We start from the raw sequence: 19,514 nt of genomic DNA, 5'->3' as shown, positions 1-19,514 counted from the left end.
AGTATGATAGTTACAGTCAGCCAAGCACTGGAAGGACAGGAATTTCTGCAATTCAAAGTTGGTTTATAGCTGCATTCCTGTGTGGTCCTTTTCTTTGACATAGTTTATTTTCCTACATACAAACTGCTTTATTTACTTCACAAGACCTGATTTTTGTAACTTGCCTAAAAATACAATAATAAGGGCTTTAATATTCTTACTTTGTTTTATTCCTGAAGTCAAGTCTAGTAATAAAAAGCAGAAGTACAGATAAAAAAGTCTAATGTACTGAGGCAAATGCTAAATTTGACCTAAGAAACAGAGCTTTTCTAGAAAACAAGTTAGTGTAATACTTGCCGCATTTACTACTCATCAAAGACGACTGCTTTTTTTCCTATGTATTTTTGAGTTCTTAGTTTGTAATGTCTCATTCTTATTCAAAGACTTAAGTCATGTGATATTTTGACAGGTGCATTCTTTATCTGCAGGGCTTAAATCTTTAAGTGATTTACTAGAGTTGTCATTATGTTATTTAGCAGGATTAGAAGATAAGAAAAATAATTTCCATATGTCAGATGTTTCCCAATGATGTAAGGATGTGAAGCTGTAGAATCCTGTGTCCAACACACACACCTGCAGTCATATTGACAAGTGACTCTACATAATTAAGCTCTGATAACTTTTTATTCCTGGTCTTAAGCTTTATCTCTTCAGTCTTGTTTTTTTAGCAATATGAAACTTCCTTCTTATGCTTAGATTATAGTGATGCCTTTTGAGTTGTGAGTTTTCCTTGCTACTTAATTTTAATAACAATTTCATGGTAGTTCATTTTTCAACTGTAAGTCTAGCAAAATATAGTCTCCTATACTTCACATTTTGGCCTATTTAGTATAGATGCAATACACATTTTTGTCTAGTACTCTTCTTAGAGTTCATGTCTTTTAGCTGAATGTTTGGAGCAGAAGAGTATATCATAACTGGGGTGTAATACATATCCAAAACTGTAACAAAATGGATCCTGAAAGCACTGGCTTTTGAACTTCGATGGATCAAGTTCTAATTCTGTTGTATGTTAATAGGTTGGTAAATGGTTGAGGGCCATGTTTGTCTACCTAAAGAGAATTCCACGTTACCTCATCCCATGTTACTTTGATGCCATATTAGTGGGAGCATACACAACGCTTCTGGATGTAGGATGGCATCAGATGTCGAGGTATGCTTGGCCTTCTTATCAGAACTATAAAGGCATTTGTATATACTAGAACCTTTTAAGGTTTATCTGCTGGAGAATGTAATTTGAATATTTTCATACTCCTCTAATGTGAAAGGGTACAATTGGTAGAGAATTATCAAATCCATCTTCTAACAGTGGTGGTTTGGAAGACTGAGAGTTCAGACACATATACAGGGTTTCAGTTTATAGCCATGGTTGTCATTGTGCAGTAGGAGGAGGAAACCCAAAGCCAGCATCTTTTTTACTAGTCTTTAGAAGCTTTTTTTTTTTTTTTTTGGCTATAATTTTAGTACCAATGCAATGATTCCTTAAAGTTCAGGTAACTAAGAAAATCCCCAATTGTATTTGATGCTGATGCTTTGTTCAACACTTCTCTACAACGATGCTTTGTTCAAAACTTCTCCATTATTACTCCCCATTATCTGAGCAGTCTGCTTACTTTTTGAAACAACTGTTTCATCTTCAGAGTCTGCTTCTTTTTTCTTGCAAAGGGAAGGGAGATGCATTTCATGGAGGCTTTATTCTAGCTATGAATACACTGACCAAGTGGATATCTTTTGTAAAAACAGGGAAATTAAAATGGGAATAGAATTTGGTATGGCTGTGAAATCATGGAGCATAATATATTTTATGAAAAAATACTTGGAGATTAACTAGTTGAGAATGGAGATCAACTATTTCAAGCAATGCCTTAACAGACTTTTTGATTTGCAATTTTTGTATATATATGTAAAAATATGGTCTTTAAAAATACTGACTAGTTCTGACAAACTTTTATTCATAATAAAATATTTTTTATTATATTTTTGAAATTTTAGGTCTGTGATAGGCATTAACTAAACCAAAATAATTTTTTTTTACTTTTTTCTTTAAGTACATATTATAAACACTTCCACTGGCATTAATCAATTAAGATTTGACTCCTAATGTTGGGCACCCATTTTAGGAAAATGACTGATTTACAAATAAAATCTTAGATAAAAAATCAGTTAATGAAAAATGCTAGTATTAATTCATTGCTAGTTTTTTATATTTCTTATATGTAATGTTTGTCATAGCCTTCTGTAAATGAAAAAAGGTACATTTTGTAGACTTCTATTGTTGAATGCAAAGTTATTTTAATTTAATTGTTTTGAATTACAGCTTTGTGCAGAATGGATCAATGTTTGTTAAACACCTTTCCTTGGGTTCAATCCAGTTATGTGGGATAGGAAAATACTCTTGTCTGCCAGATCTGTCTCCTTCCTTACATGACGTTCCCTATAGGCTGAATGAGATTACAAATCAGAAAGAGCAATGTTGTGTTTCCTTGGCAGCTGGTAAGTGAGAACAACCTTTAAAAAAAAGAAGTCTTCCAAAGCAGTTAAACTGGTTTTAGTAACTATATTGAAATTTTCTGCATCATGTTTGAGAGCCCTATGTCAGAAAGTATGTATAAGATGCAGCACTTTCACTCACCTTTCCCTTGTGTTTAAAGTCAAAATTTCCTCATGTTGAAAGTATGGGGCTTTTCTCTAGTAGTACTCATGGAGGTTGGTAGGGAGATGCTTTATTTTGAGACTTTTGAGACTTTTTTCCTGTATTTGTTGTTACCATATATAGAGGTGTACAAATATGTTTTCTTTTCCAGAAGACTTGCTTGAAATGAGTATACTTATCATAAGGGGTTTTAGTTTATCTTTTATAAATGTGAGTTTAAAAAGTGAATTGTAATGGAGTAACAAGAGTGAATTTATGCTTTGCAAGTTCTCAGAAGGAACCATTAGCAGACCACAACTCCTGATCTGAAACTGTCTCCAAAAGGCAAGAGCTTAAAAGCAGTCAGCAAGTAGTATTTATACCTCCAAATGTTCTGCCAGCATCTGGCAGTCTTCCTATGGGCATTTGCCTATGTCCAAAGTATTATCTTCTGTGGCTTAGAATGAATTTATTTTGGTTCTGAGTTCACTGAGTTCACTTCCTTTTCCGAAGCCATGGAAACTTTTAAACATCCACAGATGCAGTGGCATCTCTGAGTGGTGGAGTGCTTTTCTTCTTTTTGCCATTACTCTTGCCTAAGTTTATTGCTTTTAGTTTCTGGATTTTAATAACATTCCATTTGCCTGCTTTAGTGTTACCTGGAAGCACAGAGGCACAGAGTTCCCTTAAACTGGTCATAAAGATTAACTATACTGAAGGGTTTGGTTTTAAATATTCCGTTCACATACTCACTGGTAGTTGTGCCTGAGATTTTTAAATTCTACACAGACTGTCATTCTCAAGTGCTGCTGCCATGTACTATAAATTTGCAGAGATGTGGAGGCCATATTTGAGAATTAGCAAATACTTTGTTAAAGTAAGTGATAAAAAGTAAAATGTTGTTCTGTCAAACAAGCAGAAGAAACTTCTGGTTTGGAACCTTACCATGTGTCATTGCTGTTTAATAGATCATAAAAGAAAACAAATGGAAGAAAAGTATGGACCTTACTGTTTTAATTATTAGAACTTACCAAAATCATTCCTAAAGCTACATGTTAGAATGTCTGCAGTAAAATGTATAGTTCTATGGGCAGCTGGAAAAGAGAAGCAGGATGTCTTTCAGTGTCTGAGAACAGTCTCATCCCCATTATGCTGCTGAGATGCCACAACTCTCATACATATACTCTTACCAACAAAGTGTTACAATCTTGTCAGAGTTCTGATTTTTTGGTTAGTTTTTAGTTTCTTTTAATTTACCCTTTTTTTAAGTTGTCAAGTGACTTAATAAAACTTTTTAAATGTCATTGTTACTTGTATGTGAAATGCTTTCATGTGATCTTGAAATTCTAGAAGGTGTTGTTCTCGAATAGGGTGTATTTAATTCTATCAAGAACTTGGTATAGGAGATGGTTCATCTAATTAATTGATACAGCAGAAATCTCCAAGCACACATGTATAAAATAACCAGGCATAAAAAATTTATCCTCATTTATAAGTTTTTCCTAGATTACAATATTTCAAATAAACAATGATTTTTCTCTTCAGGTTTACCTCACTTTGCTTCTGGAATTTTTCGTTCATGGGGAAGGGATACTTTTATTGCACTAAGAGGTCTACTGTTAGTTACTGGGCGCTATCTAGAAGCAAGGTAAGACTGGCCTGGCCTTGCTGCTTCTTGGCTTTGTAGGCAGTTAGGAGAAAGCAACGCTCTCAAAACCTGAGCTGATGCACAAGCTCTTAGAAAAAGTTGATGTGCAGTGTAAAACTTTAATGGCATTAGACATATTTGGGAGCTTCCTCTAAGTGGGATTAAAAATACTACTCAAATACTCTTTTGCTTTCTTAGCACTGATACAAAGTTGATGTTCTGTAGAGATAAGGTAGATTTAACCCCAGCAATGCTACTGTTTGTCTTTGGACAAAGTGATTGTTTCAGTAATACTTGCATCATTGTTGGTGAGCAATAGTTTCAGAATTATTTATGTAAAAATTTGAAGTATCAAAAGAGAATACTGTTTTAATGAGAAAGGCATGAATGCAGGTCTGTCATGTTTTTTTTTGTAACTGCTAGTATTTGTCTGTTGATACTAGAAATCAGCTAATTGTGCATTGCAATCTGGTAGCTATAAATATTTAACCTGACATGAGCCATACATAAGGCAGATGAATTTGATATTTTGCTGAACATTAATTTGAATGGAGTTTAACACATAATAGAAACATAAAACTTAGTTGACATAAATCAGCATGTATTTATGCTGTTGTACATTTGGCCAACTGTTAGCTTTCTCATGCAGAGAGATCTGCAGTCAACTAGAATGTGTATTTTGCCTTTTAAAGCTAGCTGGAATCCGTGTTTTCTGCAAGGTATGCGCAATGGTTCTCAAATGAAACTTCTCATAACCTCAGTTGCTGTTACCTCTCTGTATTTTAATAGGAATTTCCCATCTACTCCTGCCCTCCGTCCCCATTCCACCCCACCCATCAGAATGGATACCAGGGTAATCATATACAAGGTCAATAACAACCTTCCCTGTGACCTCAGTGGGATTTGGATTTAGGATCTATATCACTACATATTAAAAAGCAAATTATCTTTTCCATATGAATAGATGATGTATGTTTTGTACAAACTGATTTAAATGTATTCATGTTGAGGAATTTGGAATGGGTGTGTTTTTATTGCAAAAGAAGTTCATGCTAAGTTGAGTAATTTGTAGCTTTCAACAGCAAATTTTTGTCGTCTATCTTTAAAATCCTGCTTATCTTCTTGTTATTAATGTAACCCTATATGCTTTGTGCTTGATACTTGGTCCAATAATGGCCTTGAAGGCAACTTAGTCAAGACTGCGATTTTCTTTTCTTCTAGAAACATCATTTTAGCATTTGCTGGAACTTTAAGACATGGTCTCATTCCCAATCTGCTCGGTGGGGGGACACATGCCAGATACAACTGTCGTGATGCTGTGTGGTGGTGGCTTCAGTGTATCCAGGAGTACTGTAAAATTGTTCCTAATGGATTAGACATTCTGAGGTGTCCTGTTTCTAGGATGTACCCAAGAGATGACTCTTCTCCTCAGCCTGCAGGCACTGTGGTAAAAAATTCTTCTAATTTAACAAAACTGTAATTTTTAATCAAAGGATGTAATCTTTTTCTAGCTACAAGAACCTCTTGCTATCTGTTGTTTATGGTGAAATTTGATTATAGCAGAAGAATTCCATGTTTTAGGCACTTCTTGCATCACCAAGTGCAAGGAAGAAAAAAAATTTCATCCATTTCTAAACCTTTTTGTTGCTTTTTGTCTTGAAAAGAATGTTTATATGAAAAGTTGTATACAATGTATTGCCAATGCCAAGGATGCTACTTGAAAATGTTTGATGGTTTGGGAGGTTTTTTGGAATATCACATAAACTAGAGATTTAAGAAATGCTTTCTACTCATTTTTCATCTTGCCTTTCACATGTCATCCAAACATGTAACAAATCTAGGATCAGCCACTTTATGAAGTAATACAGGAAACAATGCAACGACATATGGAAGGCATAAATTTCCGAGAAAGAAATGCTGGTCCTCAGATTGATGAAAAAATGAGAGACGAAGGTAACATACACAGAACACTTGTTGTGTAAAACAGAAGTTGATGATTATATTTTGTATTCCCTTTTTCTCTTATTTCCTCTTTCTACTGATCATGGTTTTTAAAATAAAATTATATTTATTGTAATAAAAACTATATTACTTTATATACATGTAATATTTTTGGAATGCCTAAATAATAGTTTATTGTTAGCAACTGGTCATACGTTAAGGTGCAAGTTATCTTTAAAATTTCATTTAAAGTACAGTTTCCTTCAGAAACCTACCTCAGGTCTTGTTGGAAGGTCTTTTTGTTTATTAGGATGTTTGGGTTGGAAGTGTGGATAGTTGGGGTTTTGTTTTATCTAAGAAATGAAGTTAATACCTGATATTCTTTCTTGCCAGGTTTTAATGTAACTGCAGGCATTGACCATGAAACTGGCTTTGTCTTTGGAGGGAACCGCTTCAATTGTGGCACTTGGATGGATAAAATGGGAGAGAGCGACAAAGCTCGCAACAAAGGAATTCCAGCTACTCCGAGGTATGAAAGCCAGGCTTTAGGCAGAGGTTTTTTTTATTTTTTTAATTTAAATAATTCTGCAGAACCACTATGAGTTCTACTGACACATCTGAGAGATGATCTCTCAAATGTTCTAAATGTTTCTACCTGCTAAACTGTTAATGGATTTTTTTTTCTTTGTGCTGATTTGAAGTCAAAAGCTGTGTTCTTGGGCAGGTGAAGCCCATGGCTTCTGTCACAGTCTTAGCTCCATGCCAAGGGTTGACTTCTGCATTCAAGTAGTAAAATATAATTTATGAAATACTGTATACTTGTTGTACTACCAGTACTTTGTTATTCAGACTTCTCATATGAGTTATATACTGATAATTGTGTTGTTTGAATACTTCTTAGTTTGAATTCAAAAATATTTTACAACATCTACATTTTTAGAGTTGAGATTAAGCATTTTGAAATAGGGTCTTTATTATGTACTAGCAAACTGCTGCAGGCATCCTTGCTTGAATTTAGTATAGTATCAGCCTCAAATCAATTGCCATCCATTTGTGAGAATTGAGGAAAATGTTATCTTGCTTGACAAGTCGAGCATTTTAATTGAGAGCCAAGAGAGACTGAGGAACTTCCCAAAAGAGGCTGAGTTGGTGATGTGAGAGAGAAATTTCCATCAAGTAGACAGTAAAGCTGAGTATGATACAATATGAAATATTTGTATATATTGATTACATGAATATTATCTGAAAAAAGAAGCAAGTCCAAGAAGTGCATTTAGTGCTTGTTTTAATCCCTCACTTTTGACTTGAGTAATCTCTTAAGGGAGAACTATTACTGAAGTTACCGAAGTGTATGTGCATTGAGAAGCTTTGTATTAAAGACCATTTTAACATCAGAGGACCACATTTCGTGTTGATCCTTTTTTCATGCTCTTAATCACTGGTATAAAATTATCTTCCATTTGTGCTAATTAGCTGGATACGATAATACCACTTTAAATAAGGCTGTTGGACAGAAAAAGGCATTTGCTACCCAATTTACAATCAAGTTCATTCCTTGACTGAGAAACAGGGGAATAGTAGGCAAATGAGAAAAAAAAAATGTCTAAATAAGATACTTACTAATCTAAATTTTTCAGCTACTCATTGAACTTTAATAGCCTTCTTAAAGTAAATAATGAGGCTTTTCATCATCATTATTTTAGAGATGGCTCTGCTGTGGAAATAGTTGGCCTGTGCAAGTCAGCTGTTCGCTGGTTGATGGATTTATCTGGGAAAAACATATTTCCATTCCGTGGAGTCACTGTAAAAAGACATGGTAAGAACAGGCACATCTCATAATTGCATTACTGGGCTACAAAAATAACAAAATATGACCATATAACCTCAGAAGAAGGTTTAGGGGTAAAAGGGCAAAAACTTGAGAAAGGATCTTGTATGATCAAAATCCTTCTGTTACTATAAAAAATTATTAGGAATTTATATTGTCTTCTCAATATTTCAAGTAGTTTATTCAGTGGATTATAAAGAAATTTTAGAGCCGAATGCTTTTTCTCAAAATGGATATAAGTGATAAGGTTACTGTGTATTATGATGATTCTATCTTTCATTGCAAGAATGCAAACTGATTTTAAAGTTTTAAAGACAAGGACACTTGTCTTTATTTTCTCTTTCTGTCCCTCTGCCAATATTCATAACACAGAAAAAACCTTGTTGGGAATATTTACATAAATATCATTGGAAGTCCCTTATGTTTTAGAGGGAATACTCTTCTAATCACAAAGTTATTTTAAGCTTAGCCAGCCCAAGTGAATATGTGCCCTGTGGAGACTTTGACCTTCTTTTAGTCTCACTAGAAATTTCAGTGAGCTGTTGCAATTTCAGTGATCTGTACAATTGGCCTTAATGTAGGGAATAACAAACTGAGAGAGGTGATCCTAGGTCTGCTTCTGTTATATTCTGTAATATGTTCTATTATATTCAGGAATTCAGGAAGCATACTTCTGCTGTTGTCACTGTGGCTGATTGCAGAAAATTAAAAGTGTATGTAACATCTTACAGGAAAGGAGGAGATTATCACATATGATGAGTGGGACAGGAAAATTCAAGGACACTTTGAAAGGCTATTCTTTGTCTCTGAGAATCCAGCAGATCCTAATGAAAAACACCCAGATCTTGTACACAAACGTGGAATTTATAAGGACAGCTATGGAGCTTCAAGTCCATGGTGTGATTACCAGCTCAGGCCAAATTTTCCAGTAGCAATGGTTGTGGTAAGTGTGGGGGAGTGAAAAGAGGATTTTGCACTTAAATGCAAGCTTAGTTCAGTTACGAAGAAAATTTTAAGGTCCATCTTCTTGGCATTCTATCAGGAACATACACTGCTTGGAATAACTTTGTGAAAGCAGCTTTTTTTCCATGCTTTTAATATTTGTCCATCTTGGACTGTCTCCTAAAAAAGTATCAAGACAGGACTTGCCAATTTGTCATGTTCACTGTATTCAGAATATCTTTTATGGCTAGGTCTGGGAGGCTGCTTTTCCCATCAAATTGGCTAAAAAGATGGACTCTTTGTCTTCATTGTAAAGAATTGTAAAGATTTGTAAAGAGCTTCAGTAATAATATTTGGCCAGGGTATATAAAATAAAAACAAAATTTAAGAAAGCACTGGATACCTTCTATTTTCTTGTTTACTCTGACTTTCAGATTACAGAAATTTATTCAGTAATGCAAAACTCAGGCTTTTTGCTGTCTTCTGCATTTGTATACAGCCTTATATATGTATATGCACAGAGATTATTCATTAAATCTTTATTTTATTAGGCCCCTGAGTTGTTTACACCTGAGAGAGCTTGGAAAGCTCTGCAGATAGCAGAGGAAAAGCTTCTTGGTCCATTAGGCATGAAAACCTTAGACCCAGAGTAAGTACAATAGAGATAAGATCAAGTGGTAATTGCTAAAGATGATAAGCATGACAAGTAGGAATTATTTGATGTAGGACAGGGGTGGTGGTGATGATGTGAAATCTTCATTTATACCAGTGAAATAAGGCTGCAGGAAGTACTTCCAGAACAATTGTTTTGCTGTCCTTGAAGTCCATGAAATTGATTTCTTTTTATAGGCAGTGGCTGGGTGGTTTTGGATGCCTCACAGTAAGCAAGTCAAATTTGGTATCATACCAAAGATGTTGAATTTGCATCCCTGGATGTATGGTGTTTGATACAGTATATAGCACTACAGTTTGAGTAAAAGGGTAAAATTATGACTCTTAAGTCCTTTCTAGATGTTGACCATTTTTCTACAAATTTAAACTTTACTTGGAATTCCACTGTCAAGTAAAGTACAGAAGCTGGTAGAGACCTCCCTAACTTAACCATCAATGAATGTAAATGACAACTTTTTCAGTTAATTTCTGTTTTCCTTTTATGTGTATAATTTTTAATTAAGACTTTGTTTACATAATACATTTTTTTGTTTCTTGCAGTGATATGGTGTACTGTGGAGTCTATGATAATGCTCTTGACAATGACAACTACAATGTAGCCAGAGGGTTTAATTATCACCAAGGACCTGTAAGAGCTACTTCCTTCAATTTTAGAAGTAGTGTAGTCGTCTTTTCAAACCAACTGCTTTGATAATCATCTCTTGTCATTCTTTATTTAGGAATGGGTGTGGCCGATTGGATATTTTCTTCGTGCCAAACTGTATTTCTCTAGGTTGATTGGTCCAGAGATATATGCAAAAACTGTAGTTATGATTAAGAATGTTCTTTCTCGCCACTATGTTCATCTTGAAAGGTAAGGTAACAACAAACACAGATTCAAAATATTCAAAATACCCAGCTACTGGTATCCACCATCCAACTGCATTTTAGAGTACAGATCATAGTATAAACAGGATCTCTTTTCTAGATAGGAAGTTGTCTGCTATATGTGCACGTGCAGTTCTCAAGTCAGGTTTCAAATACAGGTGAGATCTAGTGCCTTTTACAGATTGCAGAACTCCTAATACTTACCCATGCAAAGCTTGGGTGAAATAAATTTTATGTAAAAATTAGGATGTTATTTAATTCAGAAAGTCAAATTCAGAAAAAAATGTTGGTGAGTTGTTTTTTAAAAAAATCAAAATATTTAAAAACAAACTTTGTAGAACATAATGGTTAAAGGGCGAGTAGTGGCAGATTAAAATTGCAGCAGATAAAATGATGAAAAGTATTGTTAGGATTTATTGTGTTCTACGTGAGGAATTTAAGATTATGAAGCTGTCATACTAATAAACCTTGATTTTCTAAGGAGACAGAGGAATTTGCATTTTGTGTTTTCCCTCAAACCAAATCACCAAATCTACATGCTGTTTTTCCTCTTTTGCTGTTTATTTTAATTAATAAGGATTTGAGACAAGCTAAAACAAACAAAACACCTTGCCCTTGATATCTCTTCCATATAATCTGTTCTGTAGCACATGAAACAGATATTTGTCTTCACCCAAAAAAGTAATTCAGGACTCATGACATAAAAATTTGTCTGACCACACAAGGAAGAAAAAAGGATTTGTGAAACAACATTTTGCTTTACATAGTATTTTGACCAAGTTGCTTGTTTGGTAATATCAGAAATAACTTGCAGTTTAGTAACACTTGTTGCTTTTCTGTCTTATTAAAGTAGTGTGTATATATATATAATTTATTTTTTTTTCTCTGTTTTAATACTTTGTTTCTGTACAGCATATTTAATGTAGCAATAGGTTTTGGTTTTTTGTAACTAGTTTTTTTTGAGTTTTTTTGTGCTAGCTTGTGGGAGGGTTTTGTTCCTAAGGAAGAAAAGAAAGTTTATGTAATCATACTGTCTTCCAGCCCTTGTCACTTTTTAGCACCATAATAAATTTCAAGTGTAGTTTGAATACCATTGGTACCTCATCTTCCAAATGCAGAACTACCAGAATGAGAAACAGGAGCAGCACACCAGTTGCGTAAATTTAGTTATTATTAGTAGCAGAGAGTCTGCTTTGAAGAAGAGGCACTTGCACTACAATTAACAGCTGCAGCTGAAAAAAATGTTAGATCTCAATTATTAAAGGATATACTGTGGTTGTAGGAGAGTAGACCTTTAGTCAAACTTTTCAGTTTCCTAATGAGTTTATCTCCCAAAAGGCTTTAAAATGAAATGTTCTTTTTATTTTAATCAATAATCTAACAATACTCACTTGTGTTTTCTTTTGTCAGATCATCCTGGAAAGGGCTTCCAGAACTAACCAATGAGAATGGGCAGTATTGTCCTTTTAGCTGTGAAACTCAGGCATGGTCGATTGGTGTTATCCTTGAAATCCTTTATGACTTGTAAAAGTTTATTTTGATTGATTTGATGAAACTTCTGTGGTCTTACTATTGGGCATAAATGAACACTTGGCTTACACTGCAAGGGAAATTAACTGTTCTGCACAATCACTTAATCTGTGTCCTGACTTTTAGAGATGCTGAATGCCATCATCCTCTGTACCCTATAACTGTGTGGGGCTTCAGGTATTTTGAAAATCAGGGCATGACAATAAAATAAAACTGCAGTGCACATTCGATGCAGAAACTTCTACTAAGGAGCAATTTTAAGAATATGCACAAACCTAATTTTTAGTAGCTTTGGTTTTTTAGCTTTTTGAAAACAAAATGTAACAAAGTAAGTTTGTTCCTTCCTGAGCTAAAAATAAGTAGCACAGATCTTATGTTTGTTTTTTTTTTCCTGTCTCTTAAAGAGTTAATGAATGTTTTTGGAAATGCATGCTTAAGGGGGAGTAGACTAACCTCCAGCTTTCTGAGTTTGGTATGCTTTGACTCTAGCACCATGCATTAATGAAGACATAATATGTTATCTCTCCATTGAGCTGTATAATGGGGATGTTTTTGTATGTGTTCAATTGAACACTCCACTAAGCAACCTCAGAAATAAAGTGTATGAATACTGTAATAAATCAACTTTTGAAGTTATATATAAAATTTTGAGAACTTTGCTTTGAGAGTTAACTCAAGCAATAATGAGGTAACTAATAATGTTAATCTGTCTTTAGATTTATTTAAATACCATGAGCAATATAGCAAACCTGTTTTTTCATTTATATCTGGTTTTCACCATGGGTAATTCATAAGAAGTGTGCATACAATGCACAGCCTATATTTTAGGGAAGGCCAACATGCTTGACTGCTTATTAAAAGAATTTATTGAAGAGATAGGGTCACCCGAGCCCTTCTTTCTTGGGAAAATCCTAGCTCTATTAATCAGGTGGAAATGCTTATCACAATGGAAAGACATAGTAGCCTACTGTCAGAGAGGAGAATATGAGGCTTCTGGGCCTATTGAAATTGCACCAATAACAATATGCATGCTACCTCTGTGTGGTGTCCTTTGGGAACAAATCCAATGAACATGATGCAAAATGTGTTTTTTCATATTTGGATGGGTGCCTGCATGTCCTTACTAAGTTCAGGGTTCACAAACTGAGATGAGAGCACTTGGTAGTTCTCAACTCTTCATACAATTTTTCCATCTTAATGCAATAAATAGGGAGAGAGTGAGGTTGACAACACTTCCCACATCACAAGGCGGAAAAGCAAAAGCACTATTTCTTAATGTTAGACAACATATGCTGAAAAAATAAATACAGGATGTGATTATAATGCACTAAAACACATAGCTCAAGATTTTATCACGTCTGCATTTTAAAGTTTCTGTATTCTGTGTACAGTGCACACATGCTGTCTTGTTCAGGGAGATGTATTTCAGGTAGATACTGTGTAAGGGCAAGTTAACAGGTTCAAGAGATGAAGTGTAAGAAGTGGCTATACTCATATACTATTTGTTTGAAAGGTTAATAAGAATTTTAACTTCCTTGCTGAAGTGTTCAGTCCTTAGAAATTAGGAATAGGTAATGTCTGTATTACACCTGAACTTTAGAGCTGCAGTACATGGGTTGGGAATTTTTTATTTTCTCAACACAATGCATAAGAAATGTCATTTGATCAAAAATGTTACTGAAATGTCAACTACAGATTTTTTTTTAATGTGCAAGAGGCATAGAAAGTATTTTTCATACTGCACTGAACTTTCAAAAATTCTTGATAATTATATTGAAGTTTATGTCCTACTGTTTCACTAGCTTTACTGTTTTCCTGGATACTTATTTCTTGTTTATTATTTCAAGGTATGTTTTATGGCTCCTGCGGCTTAGAAAGCAGGAGCAAAACGGCAGAAAAAAAATTGTTCTTACTTCATGAAAACATTTTAAAATTGAAAGTGAAGCTTAAGAGCTATGACTGTTGAAGATTTCCACCGGGTGTCAAGATTATATTCATTGACAATAACACACTTTAAGTGTTGGGAAAAAAAAACATGAGAATTTTAATCAAAACCTTCCTATGTTATGTACAGATTGCTTTTGAATTTTGCAACCTGCACTGCTGATAGAGACTGCATATTTGTCACTACTAGGGTTTTTTCTAATTTAATAGTAAAATTTTAAAGATAAATCACCACTGTGTACACAAAAATACTTATGAAACTTCTAAACATGCCCATTTATAATGTTGCTTCTGCACTGATTAGTTGAGCATAGTTTTAGTAACAAATATTTTAAATAGGGAAATAATATGTATTGGTTGACTTTGCTGTTAAGTAGCAACAAAAGTAAGATTTAAGGTTATTAACTTTCTTGGAGGGTGGAGGTTTATCGGTTTGGGGGGCTTTTGTTGGTTTTGTTTGTTTTTTTTTCTCAAAAAGCTACTCAACACTTTGTCAAGCCAGACAGTTTAAAAATGAAGAGGGAAGAAAACAATGTTAAATCTAACATAAAATGAGCTTATATCCATATAGATCAAGTCATTATCCCCTAAAAATAGCTGATTTATATTGACTGATCCTGAGCTGTATCATTATAATTTATATTTTATACTCAAAAACTTCTAGTAATGCAAACGTATAATTGGTAAAATAGAAATAAACTAAATAACTCAATAGGAACTGTGCATCCATTGTGTTCCAGTTGGTGCTTCTTGACCTATATTTATTAATAATTATTTTTCCTCCCAATTGAAATAATTTAATTATTTATCAACTGTTATCAGCTGTTCACAGTTAATAGCTCTTGACTTAGTCAAACATGATTAACTTAAGAATTCAAGCAAATTAATGTATCATTCTCACACTGCATGTTGTAATGTAAAATGGAAATATTTACTTGTCTGTCTATCACAGCAACAGCTGATTTTAGAAAATGTCATTATTCATTTCTGAAATGCACAAAATAAAATTCTTTAATTCAGAGTTAACCTTTTCCTGTGATTATTTTTTTTAAAAAAAAAAAGTCAAACTTTGCAGCCGATGTTGCTTGTTCAATTCTTGCAATTTTACATACAGGGGAGAGATTGTTAAATCCTCAGGTTAAATGTTAAAATGTGCTAACAACACTTATTACAAAAACAACAGCTTACTAGAAAAAAAAACCAGGAACTTGAGATTCTTATATTGGTGTCCTTGTTAGCTGTCCTAGCTGAGTTTGGGTTAGCAGAGACCCAAGGGATATAGTGATTAACTTTTGGAGTAAAATTCCTATCCGTATGGAGAAGGCAATTTTACTTTCCAGCTCTGCTTTGTAAAATCAAAGTCTCCCTGCATAGGTGTCTGGAATACTGAATATGTTTTGCAATGTCCCCATTTTATTTCATGCTTTATAAAAATAGGAATTTTTTTTCCTAATTCTCTATTCAGCTATTTTGTTTAAGTAATTTATTATTCTACTGTTATATACTTTTGATAAACATTCTATTGAAAAATTGTTACAAAAATGTAGAAATGACAAGTCAGTGAGGGGAGATAAAAGGTCAGAGCTGCCACCTCAGCCCTCATGGCACTTCAAGCAGCTCAGTCGGGGGATAGATGGATGAAATGTTAGTGGTGACTGGCAGCTTTCTCTTGAAAGCTCCTCTGGAGCTTGCAGATAGCAGCTGGGGAAGCGCCTGCAGTCAGGACACGAGCTCTGCCCGCGTTCCTGTGTGAGGTGAGGCAGGACCCTTCAAGAGCCCGCTAACCTCAACACCAAAGAGGGAAAGAGGGCTTCCTCCTCCTGGGCGGCTGGGGCGAGGGCCAGACGGGACCACGGCCACAGGGCCGGCCGGGCCCCCTCAGCGGCGGGACGGGCGGGACGGCGCCGGGAAGGCCCAGGACTGCCAGGGCCCCTCACCGGCGGGACGGGCGGGACAGCGCCGGGGGGACCGAAGGAACCGGGACTGCCGGAGCCCCTCAGCGGCGGGACGGGCGGGACGGCGCCGGGAGGGCCCAGGACTGCCAGGGTCCCTCAGCGGCGGGACGGGCGGGACAGGGCCGGGAGGGCCCAGGACTGCCAGGGTCCCTCAGCGGCGGGACGGGCGGGACAGCCCCGGGGGGTGCGGCGCCTCAGCAGGGGTCTGTGCACACCGCCGGCTGCGGATGGCTCGGCTGCGCACTCCTCGGGAAAACTGGTGAAACCTCCCCCACCTGACAACTTGTTTTCCTTTTTTGAATGTGCCTGGAAACAGTAACAAGGAAAATGTACTTGCCTATGAGCATCTGGGGGTTTGTGCAAGCTTGGGAGCATGTACGCCTCTCGTTTTAATGTAGCAGTACAAGGAAGAGGTCATCTCTAGTCACATTCTGTAAGATTTGCCTATGCATTTGGTGTTTCTCAGAAGACACTGACTAAATTAAAACAGAGGCTTCCCAGTTCTGAATTTTACATCAAAGTGCAGGTGACCAAGTGGACCAATAGCCGTTTCTAATGAGGAGTGTTGATTTCAGAGCAGAAGCGACTGAACAAGGCACAAAGTTGACATTAAGTGTTTTAGTGATAGCTGTTTTTTACGGGGTCAGATTCTGAAGCAGAATTAACATATGGTGGTACAAAAGTGAACCTGAGAATAGTATAGGAAGCAGACTGTGGCTAGTCAGGTAGCAGTCTGAGCCATCTGTGCTATTCCAGGCTCTTGTGTCTCTGTAAGCACTCGTCCAGTCCCAATGACCTGTGACACGTTTGTCTCATTGCGTATTACCTCCTTGAATCTGTTTCTTTCAGAAATCTTAATCTCTGACATGTGTCTGTTCTGTTTGCAACCTTTCAGACACAGGTGGCTGTTCATCCTGTGTAACAAACTCAGTGTATTACACAAAGTTCAGTACCACTGACTATATTTGACAAATAATAAACCTGTTTGCCTCAATTCACATAAGCTTATGCAATCTGTGAGATCCACGAGCACTTCCCTTCCTTTGTGTGCCACAGCAATATCTCACTACAACTTCAGACAGAGACTATTCTTCATATAGTGCTTTTTTGCAATGAGAATGAATGCTGGCCATGAAAGAAGAGAATTAAGTTGCAGCTTGGCAAGAATCTTAAGTTGGATGACATGGACTCCAGGTACTAATGGAGGTAAGTTTCTTGTGAAGTTTTGTATTTCTGAGTTTGGATTGGCAAATAAACTGGAGCTTAATTTTGTGTGGTGGTGAGAAGCATAAGTCTTCTAAGCAGGTCTGAAAGAAGATATTTGCAGTCGCATGATAAGTACAATTATTTTAAAGCATGTTGCTCTAGAGTAGGATTAAATGGTAATAGTGGAAGTCTTTCTTTTAAGATGACTTTTAGAGTCACAACCACATAATTTGAGAAAGCTGAAAGAATAATTCTTGCAAGTGACATCTCAAGGAAAAGGTTTCTACAAAATGAACAATCTGTTCTTATGTGGGATACATTCAGGGGCTGTTTATTAAATTTCTTCGTAATTGGTCTTATCACCATTGTCTATACGGGTCCTAGATACAGCCTAGACCTGGAGAGGGGTACCTGTTTTGATAGTATGCTATGAGAAATTGCTTCCAAATGCAGGAGTAAGGCTCACAGCTGCTCGTGTAACACCCTGAAGAGCAGCCAAATAATGAGGTAATAGTGTCGTAGCAAGAGCAGTCGTTGGAGGGCAATATTAGGATAAATGTTGCCAAGATGTGCTGTAGTATTATACCAAGGAGAACTTGGGGGTAGGATTTTGAGGTTAGTTAGTGTATAAATTTTGTGGATGTGAATGACTGATTAAAGTGCCAGAGGTGACGTGTTAGAAGGGATTTTACTTGACTGTATGGTAATCCAGGGACTAGCACGGTGGGCTGGAGGTGAACACCTAAGCGAAAAGCTGGGAATGATGGATGGGGTAAGAGTAGTGCAGCTCTTTATTCTAGATAAAAGTTAACATTTCCAGCCTGGCAGCACAGGGTGGCGCCAGTTGTCCCCTGCGGCCTTGCTGTCTGCTGCCCAGGCTGGGCCGGGCCCTTCGGCTCCCCCGCGCTCCCTGCAGGACTCTGCATTTCTGCGCAGCTGCGCTCGCTGTGCTGCCTTCTAACGGCTCGAGTCTCCATTCCCGCACGTCAAAATCATAATAAGTTTTTAAATCCTTAGAAACTGCTTCGGTAATATATCCTCAGTTAGGAGAAGTGGGAGAGGAATACATCTTTGACGGTTTAGTGACTGTTTGATTTTTTAAAGGGATAACTGGAACTAATTAGTATTTCAGTATTAAAAAATCCCAGCAATCTATTTCTCTGTTTTATTGCAAAATTCAAGAATCTATTTATCTCCTAAAGAATGGGAAATTTTAGGATATGAAACCAGGTGTATGTTGTTAGGCATTTATTTATTATTTGCATCATAGTTCTTTTAATGCTTCTGTAATTGCTCGCAATTTTTTTCTGTTTCCTTAAATGCTTTGTTTTATGCACAAAAAAATGTAATGCAAAAACTGAAATTAATTCTGCCTGGGTAATCTTTCACTAAAGCTGTGGGTATTTTAACTTACGTATGTTGTCACATGGATATTTTTAGTGGCATTCATTGTGTGTTTAACGGGCTGCATTTTCTAGCAGTTATTGCACTTGCTGAAATTGCATGGGAACACCCATATTTTCAAGGTAATTTTGTAATTTGTAAAGCCTGTAATCAGACCTACTGGAACAGCTGTTCAAGAGCTGGTTTTGTTTTCCTGTAATGACTGCCTGGCAGTACTGCTGGAGGTCTCCCTGCAGGCCTCTGGAGGGCCAGATTCATGTGTTTGGAACAGTTAGGTTACTGCAGAGCTTTTCCAAGACCTCCAAGCAGTATTTAGTTAAATTTAAGAACCAGATGCTGCTATCACTTGGATCAGAGTAAATACAGAATAATTTCCATGCCTTGAATAATTTATTTTTGCATAATTTTGTCTTTAGACAGTTTATACACTTTTGCCTGCAGCAGTTAAATGCATAAATCAGATGTAGCAATGTGAAACAGTTGTTTGTTCCAGGGTAGGGAGTCTGTACTGTGCTGGGGTTCATTGCCACAATAGTTTCCTTAAAGCACTAGAGGGGTTTTTTGGCTTCCTTGTCAGTACCTTTGCTGTAGTCTAACAGCATGTACTCCAAATTCTGCTGTAGTCCCAAAAATCTGGTAGAGTTTTGTACTTTGGATTTATCAAATTGGTGAAAACATTCTCTGCAGGAATATCAAAAGCAAATAAAACCTAGTTGAGGATCAGGTGGGGAGGGTAGTTGGGGGGTGGTACTAGTAGTAGTAGTAGTAGACAGGTGTTCCTCTGGTTATTTTCATGATGATTTTAAAGATGACCTTACAAAAATTTGTTAAAAGCATTAGGATTTGGAAATTTGTATCTGTGTTATTCAAACGTCTTGTTTTATCTGTGATGGAAGGCTGAGCGGA

At 36.2% G+C, this 19,514-nt stretch overlaps 1 protein-coding gene across 5 annotated transcripts in view; it reads left to right on the top strand.

Annotated features, from left to right (window-relative positions):
• Positions 1-15,069, top strand: part of AGL (amylo-alpha-1, 6-glucosidase, 4-alpha-glucanotransferase) — a 36,395-nt gene extending 21,326 nt beyond the window's left edge. For 3 of the 5 annotated variants that reach the window (XM_015636052.3, XM_015636051.3, XM_033516356.1), the window contains 12 exons: positions 1,059-1,192; positions 2,357-2,532; positions 4,217-4,319; positions 5,541-5,766; positions 6,161-6,272; positions 6,654-6,789; positions 7,964-8,076; positions 8,820-9,031; positions 9,582-9,679; positions 10,243-10,330; positions 10,422-10,555; positions 11,980-12,097. In XM_015636052.3, coding sequence (XP_015491538.1) covers positions 1,059-1,192; positions 2,357-2,532; positions 4,217-4,319; positions 5,541-5,766; positions 6,161-6,272; positions 6,654-6,789; positions 7,964-8,076; positions 8,820-9,031; positions 9,582-9,679; positions 10,243-10,330; positions 10,422-10,555; positions 11,980-12,097 — 1,650 coding nt within the window. Of the gene's footprint in view, positions 1-1,058; positions 1,193-2,356; positions 2,533-4,216; positions 4,320-5,540; positions 5,767-6,160; positions 6,273-6,653; positions 6,790-7,963; positions 8,077-8,819; positions 9,032-9,581; positions 9,680-10,242; positions 10,331-10,421; positions 10,556-11,979 lie in introns of all 5 variants that reach the window. The other 2 variants (XM_015636054.3, XM_033516355.1) reach the window with 1 other exon arrangement.
• Positions 15,070-19,514: the final 4,445 nt, after the last annotated feature.

This window comes from Parus major, chromosome 8 (genome assembly GCF_001522545.3).
Source record: "Parus major isolate Abel chromosome 8, Parus_major1.1, whole genome shotgun sequence".
NCBI classification, from domain to species: Eukaryota; Metazoa; Chordata; class Aves; order Passeriformes; family Paridae; genus Parus; species Parus major.
The sequence above is the reverse complement of the archived record's forward strand: the minus strand, read 5'-3'. Positions and strand labels throughout refer to the sequence as shown.